This window comes from Bubalus bubalis, chromosome 4 (genome assembly GCF_019923935.1).
Source record: "Bubalus bubalis isolate 160015118507 breed Murrah chromosome 4, NDDB_SH_1, whole genome shotgun sequence".
Classification (NCBI taxonomy): domain Eukaryota; kingdom Metazoa; phylum Chordata; class Mammalia; order Artiodactyla; family Bovidae; genus Bubalus; species Bubalus bubalis.
In genome coordinates, this window is record NC_059160.1 from 96,090,673 (window position 1) to 96,110,500 (window position 19,828).

A 19,828-nucleotide genomic window follows, 5' to 3' on the forward strand; every position below is an offset into this window, starting at 1 on the left:
ATCTACATGGAAAACACATTGTGGAAAAAACAAACAGGGTAGCTTGGCCCTGGGAAGTTAAGAAGACTGTAAATCTTTTCAAATTATGTGCGACATTTTAACCTTGTACATTTTATTTAAGAAAAGATTCCTGGTTTTCCTAGAGTTTTTGGTGTTTGAGTACAAAAGTTAAAAACTAGGAATCTAGAGGCAGAAAGAAACTATTATACCCATTTGGGATTTGGTTCACATTACTCATAGAAAGTACTTTTATTTGTCATATCTCAGTAATTAATATTCATACAAGCTTTTTCCATTTTTAATAAAATAATTCCTTTTAATATCTTTTAGGAAGTTAATTAACTGTTAGTATAAGTGCAGTCATTTTACGATTTTAGAAATATGGCACTAAAGGAAAACAAACTCATCAGGGTCCTTAGATAAATTTGAATGCCTGTTGCTTGGGCATATACCACTAGTTTAATAATAGTAGTAGTCTAAGGATAACTTCCTGTCTGATGTTGAAACTGAAACTCCAATACTTTGGCCACCTGATGCGAAGAGCTGACTCATTTGAAAAGACCCTGATACTGGGAAAGATTGAGGGCAGGAGGAGAAGGGGATGACAGAGGATGAGATGGCTGGATGGCATTGTTGCAGGAAGGGGGATCCCTTCCAGGGCCTGAAACCGGGCTCTTGTCTAACACTCAGAAGAGAATTCTCTGAGCAGACACGTGCTGACAAAGCAAGAGATTTTATTGGGAAGGGCACCCAGGTAGAGAGCAGTAGGGTAAGGGAACCCAGGAAAACAGCTCTGCCACGTGGCTCGCAGGGTTTTATGGTGATGGGATTAGTTTCCGGTGATCTTTGGCCAGTCACTCTCATTCAGTCTTTCCTGGTGGCTCACGCATCGCTCAGCCAAGATGGATGCTAGCGCGAGGGATTCTGAGAAGTGGCCAGACTCCGGTGTCTCCTTTCGACCTTTCGCGAACTCTTCCGGTTGGTGGTGGCTTTTTAGTTCCCTATTCCTTATCAGGATCTCCTGTCATAAAACAACTCATGCAAATGGTTACTATGGTGCCTGGCCAGGGTGGGCGGTTTCAATCAGTCTGCTTCCCCTAACAGCATTACTGACAAAATGGACATGGGTTTGGGTGGACTCCGGGAGTTGGTCATGGGACAGGGAGGCCTGGCATGCTGTGGTTCATGGGGTCACAAAGAGTTGGACATGACTGAGCGACTGAACTGTTTATTTAGTTTCATTGATTATAATTTAATTGAAAAATATTTTCTCATTTCAGTAAATCTCTGAATGAATTAAAAATAATTTTATATATTTTGTAGTTCTTCTCATTGAAATGAAAGATTCTGCAAAATAACATGGCTCTGATTTTCTACCTCATCTATAAAGCAGCTACAGTGTGGTTTGCTAATGAACTGTATGTCATTCTTAACCTTCTGCAGTTAGTGTATAATAGCAGGTTATGATTACATTTGTCATACAAATTGGACTTTCATTATAGCTGTATTTAAATTTTAAAGCATTTATGAATTCTATCCATGAAATTATAAAAACTCAATCTATAGCAAGTTTGAATTTTAAAATGAATATAATTTTTTAGCTGCTCTGAAAGCATTTAGAAACTGCTTTGTAAATATTGTTCTTTGAGACTTGCTTTCATAGAAAAGAACTTCAGGAAGATTTAAAAATGCAAATCTGATGTCAGCACAAGGTATTCCTTTTGTGTAGTGCCATTTGCAAATCTGTGGGTTAATTTGGAGGGTTGTGTCTTAGTGTGATTTTAGCAGTACAAAGGCAGCACAGTACTTTCTTAATTTGTTTCTTTTCAAAGTGAAGATTTTGCACGAAACCCTGTTACGGTTCCAAGACCTTTCATAGACGGAGTCTTTTCCAGTAAGATACTTCTGTTTCTCATCTTTGCCCTCTTTGGCTCTGGGACCTCTTCCTGATTTATTTCTAACTCCCTTCTCTAGTTTTTATAGACTTTTATTGCACTCAAGTAAACTATCCTTTATGCTTCTATTACCACCATCTTATATTTTACATATTTGCCTTTCTATAGTTGTGATTTTTCTCCTCTGATTTAATAGTTTTATATAACAGTATAATATGTGAGAATGCAGGCTTATCTAACCTTTATGTCTATATGGTTAAATCCTCAATATAGTACTGTACCTAATTTTGGAAAACACCTCACCAAAGGGCAGGGATATGGAAACTTAGAGAATAGTGCAGATGATTAGAGAGACAAAACTTTCTTCTTTGCTGCTGTATCCCCAAGCTTCTCAGACAGTGCTTGGGCACATAATAGGCGCTCAAGAAATATTTATTGAATAAACAAAGCAATACTACTTATGAACTATAATCATTCAGCTTTCAAAAGGAATGTCTCAGAGAAAAAGCTGTGTTGGTTAACTGTATAGAAAATATTAGTTACATTGACCTTGGGTCTTTAAAAGAATCGGATTTTGGCAGTAAAGGTTTAAATTAGATTTATACATTTTGTACTTGTTTAACCTACTAACCAACCTGTGCACACGCACACACACATGCACACACAATTTAGTCACCGGATTCAGTAGATTATTCTTTCTTGTCCACTTTGTCAGTCCTTTGCCTCATAATTGGTTCATTTCTTTTCAGCTTCTTGATCCAACACACTTAGAGTTAACTTTCTGAAATACAGTTGATTGTATCACCTCTAACAGCCAGCAGGATAAACAGTCCTTTTGTGTGGCATATAGGTTTATTCCCTGACAGATTTCACACCTTCTTATGTTGTATCTGTAACAAGTTGGTTGGTGTTTTCCAAGCAGACTGTTGATATTCTACTTTTATAATTTATATGCTGTGTCTTATACCTAAAATGCCTTCTTGTTACCAGCACTCTTTTTTGGAAGAAGACATCAAGATTTCTTCCCTGAAGATGTTTCAGTCATTGACTGTTAGATTTTAGGTACTTGCAGTTAAACTTTTAAAGGCCAGATTAAGCCAGATGACCCCACCCAGCTATTTAAAGAAGCGACTCAATTCTCTTAGAAGCAGACTGTTTCCTCAGTGCCAACTACTGTTCTAGGCACTGAAGCATCTTCCCTCCTGGAAGTTGCTACACTCTGTACTCTGCTACCAAAGGTTTCCCTCCTTTCTCCTAATGTTTTTGGGTTAGCACTTAGTGGCAAGAAAATGACCAATAGTAATTTCAATTTCTGATTATCAACAGGTAAAGGAGCTTAAGCATTCAAACAAACTAGAAATAACAGACATCAAACTGGAGGCAGCAAGAGCTAAGAGTGAGCTAGAAAGAGAAAGGAATAAAATTCAAAGTGAACTGGATGGTAATATATGATTTCCCATGCTTTTTACTGTTATTGTCACATATAAATTCAGATTACTAAAATAGATCAAACTGAATTTTTATTTCCAATTTTAAGCTTAATTGAATTTTAATTTTAGAGCACATATGTATTGTTTGTGTGTTAAATGTTCATTCTGTGATGTAACTTAAAAAATCAGTCTTAGGGTTATATCATTATTATTTGATTAATACATAAATTAAGTAAAACTTTATGGATAAGATTCCATACTTCCAGGGTTTATAACTTAAAATCTCTTTAGATCATGTGATTATTAGTCTCAGATCATTTTAATTCTCAATATAAGGAACATAGGTGGGTTTCAGGTCCAATTTTTAAGTCAAAATTTTTATTTTTAGGTAGATGCTAGGCCGGTTGTTGGGTCTAGTTCAGTCTCAGCTTATTTTTAAACTCCAATTTAGCTGTAGAATGTCCTTATCATCAAGATTTCTCAGAATTTATATTGTTCCTGACTTTTCTTAAGTATTGAAATAAGCTGCCTGGACCTGCAGCTGTCATCAAATTGGTCTTTAGTTGAACTAGACTCCAGTTTCAGACAGAGCTTATGATGAATGACTGTTTTCATTATTCATTTCTGCTTGATGTTGACTCATGGATTCTCATAGTGTTAAGGAGCAAATTTTCTTTGGAACTTAGAGTTTGAGAGCCAGCTTTGCATTTTTTTAAACTTTGAGTTAGATATGAATTTGTTTTAATCATCCCATATACAAAATACTTGTCATTTCATTACACGGAAAATTTTTGAATTCATTGGACACACTTGAAAGCTTCCAATTTATATTAGAAATCTAACAGTTTTAATAGGTTTTGATTTTATTCACTCTGCTTCCCAGCTAGCTTTCTGTGGATTTAGATTACAGACCCTTTTAGAAGTATTTAAACCTCTTTTGATATTACCCAGGTCGATGTCCCCAGCTCTCAAGATCCAAATGAGTAAATGTATATACCGTTTATTAAGGTTTTTTTGTGTGCATGCTTAATAAAATGACAAATGAAGTCTGAGTGGTAGTCTTTTTCATTAAGAAAAACTTGTCAACAGATGTAAAGATCTTTGCGATATGTATTTGGAGAGACTTTCTGTGTTCTTTTGTCTTACTGACTTATGAATATTTGGTCTTAATTACAATTTTTCTTTTTAATAACATTGAATATAGTAGAGTGTTCTTCTTTAAAAAATACTAGGATTACAGTCAGACAATGAAATTCTCAAATCAGCTGTTGAACACCACAAAGTGCTCTTAGTAGAAAAGGACCGTGAATTAATACGTAAAGTACAAGCTGCCAAAGAAGAAGGTTATCAAAAACTTTTGGAATTACAAGATGAAAAGTAAGTAATTAATTACCTTATTTTGTGTTAAATCTCCTTGCAGATGAAAACATTATCTTGTCATATCATGCTTATTGTAGTTCTTGTAATATAATTATCATTTGTTGTTTTAGGCTAGAACTTGAGAGCAGATTAGCGGATTTAGAGAAAATGAAAGTGGAACATGATGTCTGCAGGCAGTCTGAAAAGGATCAGTGTGAAGAGAAATTGCGAGCTTCACAGATGGCAGAAGAGTCGGCCAGAAGGGAACTACAGAGTATTAGGTTATATATGCACATATTTTTTAAACTTTATTTTGAAATAATTTCATAGCTAACAAAACATTGTAAAACTAGTACATAGTATTCCCATGTAATCTTTGCCCAGATCGCTTATGTATTTGAATTATTTTGATACCTTTGTTGAAAATCAGTTGGCCTTATATATGTGTATGTCTGTGTTCTGCTCTGTTCTGTTTCATTGATCTGTATGTCTGTCTTGACACCAGTATCACTCTCTTGATTACTGTAGCTTCATAGAAGTTTCATTCAGGTAGTGCATATCTTCTACCTTGTTCTTTTTGTGCAAGATTGTTTTGGCTTCCCTGGGTCCTTTGCCTTTCTACATAAATTTGAAAATCAGTTTATCACAAAGGCTTGTTAAGATTTTGATTGGCATTGCATTGAATCTGTAGCTCAGTTTAAGAAGAGTTGTCATCTCGCGGTCTGTCCAGTCAATGAATATGGCCTATTTCTCCATCTACTGTATTTGTGTTCTAAGTTGCTTCAATTGTGTCCAACTCTTTATGGCCCCATGGACTGTAGCCCTCCAGGCTCCTCTGTCCATGGAATTTCCCAGGCGAGAATACTCGTGTGAGTTGCCATTCCCTTCTCCAGGGGATCTTCTCAACCCAGGGGGACAAGAACCCCATATCTTTTGTGTCTCCTGCATTGGGAGGCGGCTTCTTTACTACTAGTGCCACCAGGGAAGCCCAAAGGACACTGGACTGGGAGTCAGAAGTTTTTTGTTCAACAAACATTTGTTGAGCATATACTATGTGCCAAGCTCAATTCTAGATACTGGGCATTCAGGAGAATCAGATAACTAAGACACACTCTCTATCCTGAAAGGGACAAGTTCAATACCTATAGTGGGGTGGTGTTGAGATGGGAATGATAAGTGGGAGGATGAATATAACCAGGGTACAAGTCCTGGTTTAGGCCTACAGTTTTCTTTTCAGCTTTTGGATCAGTGCCTGGCACTGTGCTTGTATGCATGCTTAGTCACTCAGTTGTGTCCAGCCCTTTGCAGTCCTTTGGACTGTAGCCTACCTGACTCCTTTGTCCATGGGATTTCCCAGGCAAGAATACTGGAGTGGGTTAACCATTTCCTTCTCCAGGGGATTTTCTGTACCCAGGAATCAAACCTGTGTCTCCCACATTACAGGCAGATTCTTTACCACTGATTCTACTCTGAAAACATTTATATTTTATTTGGGTCATCTTTAATTATTGTCATCAAAGTTTTGTAGTGTTCATTGTATATATCAAGCTCATATTGTATTAATTTTAATTCTAAACATTTTTATGTGATTATAAACAGTTATTTAAAAAATTTTTTACTTCCTAATTGTTTATTGCTAACATCCGAGGTCTCCTGCATTGCAGGCAGATTCTTTACCAACTGAGCTATCAGAGAAGCCTCTCCAAAAAAGAAAACACACACATAGTTAGAAATATAGTTGACTTTTATGTGTTGTTCTTGAATTCTGTGACCTTACTAAAGTCATGTATTTTCTACTAGCTGCTTTGTGGGTTCTTAGTTTTCTAACATCATGTTTTATACCTTGTACTTTCTTTTAGTTTAGTTCTTAATTTTTTTGGTTATTTTTTGAGTTGGAAATTTACTTCACCTAATGTTCATTCTTTCATTTTTATTGGTAAAAGTATCATGCTGAGAATTTTCTTATTACTGCTTTAAATGTATCATAGAGATTATGATATGTAGTGTTTTAATTATTATTTTTTAGAAATTCTCTAATTTTAATTTGCATCTTTTTACCTAGGGATTAACTGAAGATGTGTTAATAGAAGGTGTGATTGTTTAATAGAAGGTGAAATGAATAGTTTTCAAGGGCTGCCATACATAACAAAATACCATAGACAGGGGTAGTTTAAACAATGGAAATTTATTTTCTTATAGTTCCGGAGGTTAGAAGCCTGAGATCCCTGTGTATTAGCAGGTTGAGTTTCCCCTGAGGCCTCTCTCCTTGGCTTGAGTGGTTGCATTCTTACTGTGCCCTCATGGGGCCTTTCCTCTGCGCTCACGTATCCCTGCTACCTCCTTCCTCTTCTTATAAGGACACCAGTCTTAGGATTAGGACCCACCCATATAACTTCATTTAACCTTTATTACCTCTTTAAAGGCCTTGTCTCCAGTACAGTCACATATAAGTTACTGAAGCTTTTTAAATTTCCAGGTGATAGGCCTTATTTACTTATTGTTAAATTTTAGTTTTATTGCATTATGATCAGAGAGTATTGTTTCTGTTATTTCTGCTTTATCTGATGCTGCTAAGTTGCTTCAGTCGTGTCCGACTCTGTGCGACCCCATAGATGGCAGCCCACCAGGCTCCCCCGTCCCTGGGATTCTCCAGGCAAGAACACTGGAGTGGGTTGCCATTTCCTTCTCCAGTGCATGAAAGTGAAAAGTGAAAGTGAAGTCGCTCAGTCGTGTCTGACTCTTCGCGACCCCATGGACTGCAGCCTACCAGGCTCCTCCGTCCATGGGATTCTCCAGGCAAGAGTACTGGAGTGGGGTACCATTGCCTTCTCCGTTTCTGCTTTATAGGACATACTGGTGTTTTCTTTGTGACCTAATATAACAAGGCCAAGACTAGGGTAAAGCCAGTGAGGCAATCAGGGTGCAAAGTTTAAGGCGGTACTCTTATGTGTTGACATTGGACTTGCAGGAAATCTGAACTAAGTCTCATTAAATTTTTTACCCTGGGCACCTCTCTTGCCTTATCCCAGTCTTAGACCTGTAATACAGGATCAATTTTGTGAGTGTTACATAAGGACTAGTAAAGAAAGTGCTCAATTATAAGATTATAAAATTTGATATATACATCCATAAGATCTACCTTATTAACTGTGGTGTTTAGTTCTTTTCCATACTTTTATTTTTTGTTCATTTGTCTTGTACAAAGAGTTATATATTAAAGTCTCCTATTGTTTAATGTGCTTCTATCTATGACTCCTTACATTTCTTGTAATTTTTTTGCTTCATAGGTGATTGCTATATTATTTGGTATATAGATAATTATAACAGTTACACTTATGAATTGTGGCTGTTAGCATTTAAAAGCACTTTGTTTTTGTCTTTTTTTTTTTTGGCTTGAATTTCATTTTGATATTATTATTACTCCTGTTTTCTTATTGCTTCCATTTGCCTGGTGTACTTACTGTTTGTCTGTTTAAATGTGTCTTTTATGTGTAGCATAGATAAGCAGCTGGGTCTTGCTTTGTATCCAAACTAGAGACCTTTTTGTTTTAATGGATGAGTTAAGCCTGTTCACATGCAGGAGGAGCATAAGAGATCACCTGTTGAGATTTAGAATTATCTTCCTCTTTTTTGCTAGAGGTATTTTGAAGTTTGGGCATTTTCTGTCTTCCATTTATGTGAAAGATGTGATTTTGTGTGGTTTTATTTGATCTTGGTTTTCTGTATTTTTGTAGAACGTGTGTGTGTGTGTGTGTGTGTGTGTGTGTGTGTAAAACATAGAACTAGGCATTTACTGTTATCTTTTGCTACCTGAAAGTCCCCTATATCTGCTTTTTTAAAAATTCTAAAATCTTAATGACTTTGTAATTCTATAGATTACAGTTGAGAGTTTTTTTTTAAATCATGTTCATTAAGCTGTAGGTTATGTTTTGGAACACAGTTTTTAATTTTCATTACCCAGGAAAGAATCACCTCAGGCAAAGATATATGTATTATTTACAAATGTCAGGTTTTATGAGCTATTAATTTAAATGTTAGCTACGACAATTCTAGGATCATAAATCTGTTACGGATTTTGAGAACCAGTCTTATGCTAGTCTTTGCTTTTAGGTGGGTACATATTTTTTTAATGAATCAGGACAGTTTGGCTCTTTTTTAAATCTCTTCTTGATAGTCTCCAGAAAGGAGAGAGAGGGGCCCGCCCTCACCCCAGAAACCTCACTCTAATGTTTTATCTTAGTATGGTCCCACCGTTTGGCCAATTAGAATCCTTTCTGTTAGAATTTAAGCCTGTTTCTCCTGGTTTGGGCTTCTGTTGCTATAGTGATAAAATGTGCAGCAATCATCACTTGAAGACAATAATGAACTTGACCCTTATTTTTTTATGCTATATAAAGCAGCTTTCATTCCTGTATTTTTAAAATATAAATGATTTTATATTAGCCACTTTAATCATTATTTGATTCCTCTTCAGTTTCTCCAGGCCATTTATAATGTCTGATGGACCCTAATTTATTAAAATAAAGACCTAGTAACCAACTTAAAATATTATATATTTTATTATATATTTTATTAATATAATATAATATATTATATTAGCAGAAGGGTTAATTCACAAAATTTGTACATTTTTTAATAGTCAATAATTGTGTTTTTCCCATGGCAATTCTGGTCTTCTGATTTATCAAGTCTAGCTATATCAACCAGGTCTATTTTGACCAGTTAATAAAACAATCATCATTGTGACTTGTCTTACTTAGAATTTGTGGTAGGTCAGAAAGAGACTACCTGTGGAGAAAAAGGTTTTGCTAGGGTTATGAAAAGTCTAAAGCATATAAAGCAGAAGTATCCATTTATTTACAAAGTGGGATTAATCACTTTGGCAGATGCTTTCAACTATTAATTACATTCCAGTCTCTTGTCTTCATTAACATGGTTTCTTCATCACTGGCCTAAATAATAAAATGATTATTCTAGTTAGTATTCTGTATTTCAAAAGGCTGACCCCCTCACAAGTTTGTAAAATTTATAAAGTCACCTGTAAATTAAAAACATGTTAAAATTACACAATTTTAAATAAGATCACATACCCAGCCAACTTTTGGTTATGGCAGTAACCCAGCTTCAGCTAACTCAGGCATAACAAAAAGTGGTGGCGGGGTTGGGGGGTGGTACTTTATTGGCTGAGATATATTTGGACAGGACAGGGATTGTGCTGGTCTCACGGACAGCTGGATCCAGGAACTCAAATGTGCCAGATGAGAGTGACTTCTTCCCTCCTTTCCCTGCCTCCTCTCTTCTTTCCTAACTCCTGTATCTGCTGCTCTTCTACTGCTTTCTCTGTGAGGACAAGACTATCTTTTGAGATCAGAGGCAGAGTTCTCACTTGATGATTCTAATTAGGAAAATCTGGAAAGACTTTGTGTATGGTTCATATGCCTCTCCCTGGGCCCACCACTGTGGTCAGAGGGATAGGGCGCTCTGACTGCCGAAGTTTTATTGCCTGTTTCTGAGTGCATGGGCATGGTGGTGGTATGTAGAGGGAGAGGTGGTAAAGTGCAATTTGTTACCACAAGTGGGAAGAGATGTCTTAGAGAAATAGCATCAGTTAACTAACTGAAAGAAAGAGAACTTGATCATTTAAAATTTTTGCAGTTTAAAGCCAGAGCTGTATTTTTCTGTTTGTGGCTTTCTAATTTCTTCTTAAGTTTTTTAGAAACATTTTAAAAAACTCTCTCCTAATATATCTTCCTTTCTACTTATTATACTGTATCTTGAGATGAATTATCTGTTGCATATCATCTTAGTAGGGAGCAGGAGACTTAGACTTGGCCAGTTGAACAAGTTCTTTTACAGAATTTGAACAGCAAACTAAGGGATGGAAAAATATGTGGCAGCTTTTGACAGACCAGACAGTTTGTGTGACATGTCCTTGTTTGTAATTCAGGCCAATTACTCTAGCCTGGTTCTGGCTCTCTAGTTCCCTGTCATAGAGTCTAATGTATCTTCCCAGGAAGGTCCTTTTTTCTTTGCTAATAATGACCAGAGACGATTTCCATCACTCAGGGCAAGAACCTTGGCTTTCAGGAAAAACTGCCTTTCTCAAAAAACTGATTCTAAGGATCTTAGACAATAGAGAAATCACAAATACGACTTCTGTGTGGTAATTGAGACTGACATCAAATGAAGCCAAGAGTTTTAAGTCTAGTTTCTCAGTCATACTAGCCACATTTCAAATGTACATAGCCACAGGTAGCTAGGAACTATCATATTGGATGTGCAAATTATAGAACATTTCCATCATTAAAGAAAGCTATCAGACAGTGCTGTTGGACTGTAAGTTCCTTAAAGACGGGATTTTGTCTGTTATTCTCCGGTGTATCTGCAACACTTAGGACTGGGTTCTGCATTTGTAGGTACTCAGTAAATAGTTACTGAATGTTGAAATGACATACATCAGCTGCCTGTCATAGAAAACGTAGGCAGTAGTCAGCACAAGAGAACTTTGAAGAAAACTTAGAAGAACTCCATCTCATTGTTAATCCAAATGTTTCCCACTGAACTTTTCTGCAGCTGCATACTCTGTACTTTGGTCTTCCAGTCTGCTTACTTTCAAATATAGTTTCTTTCATAATTACTTTCAAAGTGTAAAGCACTTGATCTCATAGTTTCTCATTTCTCAACTTACCCTTTACCTTTCAACTTCTCCCCATCAGCAATCCATTAACAATTTTTGCTGTAGCCTCTGAAATCTGTCTCATTACCAGTAAATTTTTTTATAGTCTCCACATCTTTAAAACACCCCCCTCACTGATAACTTTGTCCTGATGGTGTATTGCCTGGCAGCATTTTTAAGTAGAAATTATTTCTCCATCCTGTCTCCTACATCTAGGGACCAAGAAGAGAAATCACTGTTTGTGAATCCCACTCTTGCTTTCAGACCATTGTTTGAGTCAGTTTGGTTCAGTTCCTCAGTCGTGTCCGACTCTTTGCGACCCCATGGACTGCAGCACACCAGGCTTCCCTGTCCATCACCGACTCTCAAAGCTTTCTCAAACTTATGTCCACTGAGTCGATGATGCCATCCAACCATCTCATCCCCTGTCGTCCCCTTCTCCTGCCCTCAATCTTTCCCAGCATCAGGGTCTTTTCCAGTGAGTCAGTTCTTCGCATCAGGTAGAGTTTCAGCTTCAACATCAGTCCTTCCAGTGAATATTCAGGACTGACTTTCTTTAGGATTGACTGGTTTGATCTCCTTGCAGTCCAAGGGACTCTCAAGAGTCTTCTCCAGCACCACAGTTCAAAGCATCAATTCTTTGGCACTCAGGTTTCTGGCTCTGCTGTTAAAGAATCCGCCTGCAATTGTTTGACTAACTTTGGTTAAAATGGCCTTTCCTTTGATGTTCCTTGCATCCATCTCATGCCTGTCTTTTTTTCTACCAGTTACTGACATACAGAATATTCCCCAGTGGTCCCTGAGGACCTTCACTTCTGTTTCAGGTTTTCTCTATTTTCTGTCCTTTCCCATCATTCTTACTGACCATACTATTCACATTCTTGACTCTTCTAACACCTTAGCCATTTGTTTATTTTATCTTAATTCTGGCATTCTTCATCTGTATTCTAAGCCCTTTCACTTAGCCGTGGTTTGGAGACCTTGTCATCTCCTAGAGCCAGTCATTTCAGACACTTATTTTTTTTTTCCCTCTTTCCACCCCGTTTTCACTGAAGATAATGAAACTGATAGTTCTTGTACTTTAAAAAAAAATTCCTCCAGTCTCTTAGACTGGTTCCCCTGCTGCCATTCAGCTTGGAAACTGTGTCCACTGTCCCACCGTGCTCTTACTTGTACCTGAGCAAAGGATCCTGGATATGAATTTTTTCCACTTCCTACTGAGAATTCCTGTATCTTTATTCATCCCCTTCTCCCTTTCTATTAAGATTCTTTCTTCCCTTTGTATCCAAAGTAAGTAGTGCTTTTCATCCCACCCCTTTATTTCCTCTGGAGTCTTGCTTTGGCAGTTACCCTCTTCTTTACCTCTACCTTCTCCTCAGACTCAAAGGTTCAGTTCAGATTGCGTGATCCTTTTATGAAAATTAATTGTACTTTCTTCTATAGTTTGTACTTTTAAAACTTATTTTCTTTTGGCTTGTGATACCCTTTGACTATTCAAAACCTTCTAATCATCTTCAGCACTTTTTCAAAATAATATCTACATGTTTTGAACTCTTACTGTTACTGAAATTTAAGACCATTGAATTTATCCCTGTTAAGGTTACTTTTTGTTAAATGTAAATATCCCTTAGAATCCCTAACTATAATGATCTTAAATCAAGGACTAATTTTCTCCTTAAAGAAATAAAAATCTCCAACCAGTTGTGAATTCTAAGCCAGCACTGCTTCAGCAAAGTGAACTGAAGAGAATTATGTAGATCATCTTTTATAGTCTACCAAAATGATATTCTTACCTCTTTCATGTTTAATGATTGTCAGATACTCTATCATTTTTTGGTTTATTTGGCTTCGAATTTTGTATGTAGGGCATTTTTGTTTCTCTTCATGTCTACATAATTTATTTAGAAAGCGTCATGAGAAACTCTGGGCTGGAAGAAGCACAAGCTGGAATCAAGATTGTCAGGAGAAATATCAATAACCTCAGATATGCAGATGACACCACCCTTATGGCAGAAAGTGAAGAAGAACTAAAGAGCCTCTTGATGAAAGTGAAAGTGGAGAGTGAAAAAGTTGGCTTAAAGCTCAACATTCAGAAAACAAGATCATGGCATCTGGTCCCATCACTTCATGGGAAATAGATGGGGAAACAGTGGAAACAGTGTCAGACTTTATTTTTTTGGGCTCCAAAATCACTGCAGATGGTAATTGCACCCATGAAATTAAAAGATGCTTACTCCTTATGACCAACCTAGATAGCATATTCAAAAGCAAAGACATTACTTTGCCAACAAAGGTCTGTCTAGTCAAGGCTATGGTTTTTCCAGTGGTCATGTATGGCTGTGAGAGTTGGACTGTGAAGAAAGCTGAGTGCCGAAGAATTGATGCTTTCGAACTGTGGTGTTGGAGGAGACTCTTGAGAGTCCCTTGGACTGCAAGGAGATGCAACCAGTCCATTCTGAAGGAGATCAGCCCTGGGATTTCTTTGGAAGGAATGATGCTGAAGCTGAAATTCCAGAACTTTGGCCACCTCATGCAAAGAGTTGACTCATTGGAAAAGACTCTGATGCTGGGAGGGATTGGGGGCAGGAGGAGAAGGGGACGACAAGAGGATGAGATGCTTGGATGGCATCACCGACTTGATGGATGTGAGTTTGAATGAACTCCGGGAGTTGGTGATGGACAGGGAGGCCTGGCGTGCTGCGATTCATGGGGTCGCAAAGAGTCGGACACGACTGAGCGACTGAACTGAACTGAACTAAATACTTTCATAACTGGGTCTTGTTTCTTAACTGATTTACCAGGTGTATCCAAAATCTTGACAAGAGCCAAGCTATATTTGAAGCCTCACTGTAACTCTGGACCTGAGAGAGGACCCACGGTGTTTTCTCCTCTATTATCATCTTCATGGTTACGTGAAAAGAAACTTTTATTAACTCAGTAACCTAAAAGTGCCAAATTAATAACACCATAAACATTTAAGGGAAAAATGCACAGGTTTGAGAGCATTACGTATAGCTAGACTTACAGAATCAGAGTGTGACTGGTCCTGTCAAAGGAGCACAGGCAGAGCAAGACTGGCTCTCTTCCTTTAGAGCAATTGTTTCTGGCTTTGTATGTACCTATCTCAGAAGCAGTGTATTTTATGGTTCGTCCATGTCATATTGTCCAACCAACTTGTGCATTTAAATATTTAATCCAAGATTTGAGTTGGTTCATTTAGTCCATCAGCAAATACTGAATCTTTATTAGTGTTTAAAGCACAACTCTAGGCCCTTGAGAATGTTGTCTTCCCAAGAAGCAGTTTTAATTAGGTTGAAAAGGCATGCTATTAATGCTAAACTATAAAGAGTACGTGCCAAACAAATTATATTTGAGGTAAGTGTTTGAAGGATTTTCAAAAGGGAGGGTTGAGAGCTTATCCTGTCAAAGCTAATTAGTGTAAAGTCTTTCTCATGAGGTTAGTCCTTTGGTCACTAGGGATGCACTGTGTTTTTAAGGTTTTGGCTGAGAATGTATCATTCCTTTTGAAGAGGACACAAATTGTGTAAGTGTTCTTTCATCTCAGGGATGAAAACTCAATATATTTTACAGAACATAGTATGTTGTCTTGTACTAGATAGTTTTCTTCTAAATTCTGGATTTAAAATCAGTATAATTGTGGCATAATGAAGTGGGACACAGGAATACTTAGGTATTAGAAGACCTTTGTCCCATCTTAATTTGGCTGCTTGGTAGCCATGTGATTTGGGCCTGACTTAGCTAAGCCTCAGTCTGTCTTTCTGTATTATTTGGAATTATAAAGATGACTCTTGTTACTTCCATAGAACTATTGTGAGAAATTACTAAACTGCTGCTGCTGCTAAGTCGCTTCAGTCGTCTCCGACTCTGCGCGACCCCATAGACGGCAGCCCACCAGGCTCCCCCGTCCCTGGGATTCTCCAGGCAAGAACACTGGAGTGGGTTGCCATTTCCTTCTCCAATGCATAAAAGTGAAAAGTGAAAGTGAAGTCGCTCAGTCGTGTCTGACTCTTCGCGACCCCATGGACTGCAGCCTACCAGGCTCCTCCGTCCATGGGATTCTCCAGGCAAGAGTACTGGAGTGGGGTACCATTGCCTTCTCCGTTTCTGCTTTATAGGACATACTGGTGTTTTCTTTGTGACCTAATATAACAAGGCCAAGACTAGGGTAAAGCCAGTGAGGCAATCAGGGTGCAAAGTTTAAGGCGGTACTCTTATGTGTTGACATTGGACTTGCAGGAAATCTGAACTAAGTCTCATTAAATTTTTTACCCTGGGCACCTCTCTTGCCTTATCCCAGTCTTAGACCTGTAATACAGGATCAATTTTGTGAGTGTTACATAAGGACTAGTAAAGAAAGTGCTCAATTATAAGATTATAAAATTTGATATATACATCCATAAGATCTACCTTATTAACTGTGGTGTTTAGTTCTTTTCCATACTTTTATTTTTTGTTCATTTGTCTTGTACAAAGAGTTATATATTAAAGTCTCCTATTGTTTAATGTGCTTCTATCTATGACTCCTTACATTTCTTGTAATTTTTTTGCTTCATAGGTGATTGCTATATTATTTGGTATATAGATAATTATAACAGTTACACTTATGAATTGTGGCTGTTAGCATTTAAAAGCACTTTGTTTTTGTCTTTTTTTTTTTTGGCTTGAATTTCATTTTGATATTATTATTACTCCTGTTTTCTTATTGCTTCCATTTGCCTGGTGTACTTACTGTTTGTCTGTTTAAATGTGTCTTTTATGTGTAGCATAGATAAGCAGCTGGGTCTTGCTTTGTATCCAAACTAGAGACCTTTTTGTTTTAATGGATGAGTTAAGCCTGTTCACATGCAGGAGGAGCATAAGAGATCACCTGTTGAGATTTAGAATTATCTTCCTCTTTTTTGCTAGAGGTATTTTGAAGTTTGGGCATTTTCTGTCTTCCATTTATGTGAAAGATGTGATTTTGTGTGGTTTTATTTGATCTTGGTTTTCTGTATTTTTGTAGAACGTGTGTGTGTGTGTGTGTGTGTGTGTGTGTGTGTAAAACATAGAACTAGGCATTTACTGTTATCTTTTGCTACCTGAAAGTCCCCTATATCTGCTTTTTTAAAAATTCTAAAATCTTAATGACTTTGTAATTCTATAGATTACAGTTGAGAGTTTTTTTTTAAATCATGTTCATTAAGCTGTAGGTTATGTTTTGGAACACAGTTTTTAATTTTCATTACCCAGGAAAGAATCACCTCAGGCAAAGATATATGTATTATTTACAAATGTCAGGTTTTATGAGCTATTAATTTAAATGTTAGCTACGACAATTCTAGGATCATAAATCTGTTACGGATTTTGAGAACCAGTCTTATGCTAGTCTTTGCTTTTAGGTGGGTACATATTTTTTTAATGAATCAGGACAGTTTGGCTCTTTTTTAAATCTCTTCTTGATAGTCTCCAGAAAGGAGAGAGAGGGGCCCGCCCTCACCCCAGAAACCTCACTCTAATGTTTTATCTTAGTATGGTCCCACCGTTTGGCCAATTAGAATCCTTTCTGTTAGAATTTAAGCCTGTTTCTCCTGGTTTGGGCTTCTGTTGCTATAGTGATAAAATGTGCAGCAATCATCACTTGAAGACAATAATGAACTTGACCCTTATTTTTTTATGCTATATAAAGCAGCTTTCATTCCTGTATTTTTAAAATATAAATGATTTTATATTAGCCACTTTAATCATTATTTGATTCCTCTTCAGTTTCTCCAGGCCATTTATAATGTCTGATGGACCCTAATTTATTAAAATAAAGACCTAGTAACCAACTTAAAATATTATATATTTTATTATATATTTTATTAATATAATATAATATATTATATTAGCAGAAGGGTTAATTCACAAAATTTGTACATTTTTTAATAGTCAATAATTGTGTTTTTCCCATGGCAATTCTGGTCTTCTGATTTATCAAGTCTAGCTATATCAACCAGGTCTATTTTGACCAGTTAATAAAACAATCATCATTGTGACTTGTCTTACTTAGAATTTGTGGTAGGTCAGAAAGAGACTACCTGTGGAGAAAAAGGTTTTGCTAGGGTTATGAAAAGTCTAAAGCATATAAAGCAGAAGTATCCATTTATTTACAAAGTGGGATTAATCACTTTGGCAGATGCTTTCAACTATTAATTACATTCCAGTCTCTTGTCTTCATTAACATGGTTTCTTCATCACTGGCCTAAATAATAAAATGATTATTCTAGTTAGTATTCTGTATTTCAAAAGGCTGACCCCCTCACAAGTTTGTAAAATTTATAAAGTCACCTGTAAATTAAAAACATGTTAAAATTACACAATTTTAAATAAGATCACATACCCAGCCAACTTTTGGTTATGGCAGTAACCCAGCTTCAGCTAACTCAGGCATAACAAAAAGTGGTGGCGGGGTTGGGGGGTGGTACTTTATTGGCTGAGATATATTTGGACAGGACAGGGATTGTGCTGGTCTCACGGACAGCTGGATCCAGGAACTCAAATGTGCCAGATGAGAGTGACTTCTTCCCTCCTTTCCCTGCCTCCTCTCTTCTTTCCTAACTCCTGTATCTGCTGCTCTTCTACTGCTTTCTCTGTGAGGACAAGACTATCTTTTGAGATCAGAGGCAGAGTTCTCACTTGATGATTCTAATTAGGAAAATCTGGAAAGACTTTGTGTATGGTTCATATGCCTCTCCCTGGGCCCACCACTGTGGTCAGAGGGATAGGGCGCTCTGACTGCCGAAGTTTTATTGCCTGTTTCTGAGTGCATGGGCATGGTGGTGGTATGTAGAGGGAGAGGTGGTAAAGTGCAATTTGTTACCACAAGTGGGAAGAGATGTCTTAGAGAAATAGCATCAGTTAACTAACTGAAAGAAAGAGAACTTGATCATTTAAAATTTTTGCAGTTTAAAGCCAGAGCTGTATTTTTCTGTTTGTGGCTTTCTAATTTCTTCTTAAGTTTTTTAGAAACATTTTAAAAAACTCTCTCCTAATATATCTTCCTTTCTACTTATTATACTGTATCTTGAGATGAATTATCTGTTGCATATCATCTTAGTAGGGAGCAGGAGACTTAGACTTGGCCAGTTGAACAAGTTCTTTTACAGAATTTGAACAGCAAACTAAGGGATGGAAAAATATGTGGCAGCTTTTGACAGACCAGACAGTTTGTGTGACATGTCCTTGTTTGTAATTCAGGCCAATTACTCTAGCCTGGTTCTGGCTCTCTAGTTCCCTGTCATAGAGTCTAATGTATCTTCCCAGGAAGGTCCTTTTTTCTTTGCTAATAATGACCAGAGACGATTTCCATCACTCAGGGCAAGAACCTTGGCTTTCAGGAAAAACTGCCTTTCTCAAAAAACTGATTCTAAGGATCTTAGACAATAGAGAAATCACAAATACGACTTCTGTGTGGTAATTGAGACTGACATCAAATGAAGCCAAGAGTTTTAAGTCTAGTTTCTCAGTCATACTAGCCACATTTCAAATGTACATAGCCACAGGTAGCTAGGAACTATCATATTGGATGTGCAAATTATAGAACATTTCCATCATTAAAGAAAGCTATCAGACAGTGCTGTTGGACTGTAAGTTCCTTAAAGACGGGATTTTGTCTGTTATTCTCCGGTGTATCTGCAACACTTAGGACTGGGTTCTGCATTTGTAGGTACTCAGTAAATAGTTACTGAATGTTGAAATGACATACATCAGCTGCCTGTCATAGAAAACGTAGGCAGTAGTCAGCACAAGAGAACTTTGAAGAAAACTTAGAAGAACTCCATCTCATTGTTAATCCAAATGTTTCCCACTGAACTTTTCTGCAGCTGCATACTCTGTACTTTGGTCTTCCAGTCTGCTTACTTTCAAATATAGTTTCTTTCATAATTACTTTCAAAGTGTAAAGCACTTGATCTCATAGTTTCTCATTTCTCAACTTACCCTTTACCTTTCAACTTCTCCCCATCAGCAATCCATTAACAATTTTTGCTGTAGCCTCTGAAATCTGTCTCATTACCAGTAAATTTTTTTATAGTCTCCACATCTTTAAAACACCCCCCTCACTGATAACTTTGTCCTGATGGTGTATTGCCTGGCAGCATTTTTAAGTAGAAATTATTTCTCCATCCTGTCTCCTACATCTAGGGACCAAGAAGAGAAATCACTGTTTGTGAATCCCACTCTTGCTTTCAGACCATTGTTTGAGTCAGTTTGGTTCAGTTCCTCAGTCGTGTCCGACTCTTTGCGACCCCATGGACTGCAGCACACCAGGCTTCCCTGTCCATCACCGACTCTCAAAGCTTTCTCAAACTTATGTCCACTGAGTCGATGATGCCATCCAACCATCTCATCCCCTGTCGTCCCCTTCTCCTGCCCTCAATCTTTCCCAGCATCAGGGTCTTTTCCAGTGAGTCAGTTCTTCGCATCAGGTA

The 19,828-nt window shown here is 37.3% G+C and overlaps 1 protein-coding gene across 4 annotated transcripts in view; it reads left to right on the forward strand.

Annotated features, from left to right (window-relative positions):
- CEP83 (centrosomal protein 83) overlaps positions 1–19,828 on the forward strand; it is a 144,306-nt gene that overhangs the window by 93,124 nt on the left and 31,354 nt on the right. For all 4 annotated transcript variants that reach the window (XM_044941819.2, XM_044941820.2, XM_006064485.4 and 1 more), the window contains 3 exons: positions 3,222–3,336; positions 4,558–4,702; positions 4,816–4,965. In XM_044941819.2, the coding sequence (XP_044797754.2) occupies positions 3,222–3,336; positions 4,558–4,702; positions 4,816–4,965 (410 nt within the window). The remainder of the gene's footprint in view (positions 1–3,221; positions 3,337–4,557; positions 4,703–4,815; positions 4,966–19,828) is intronic.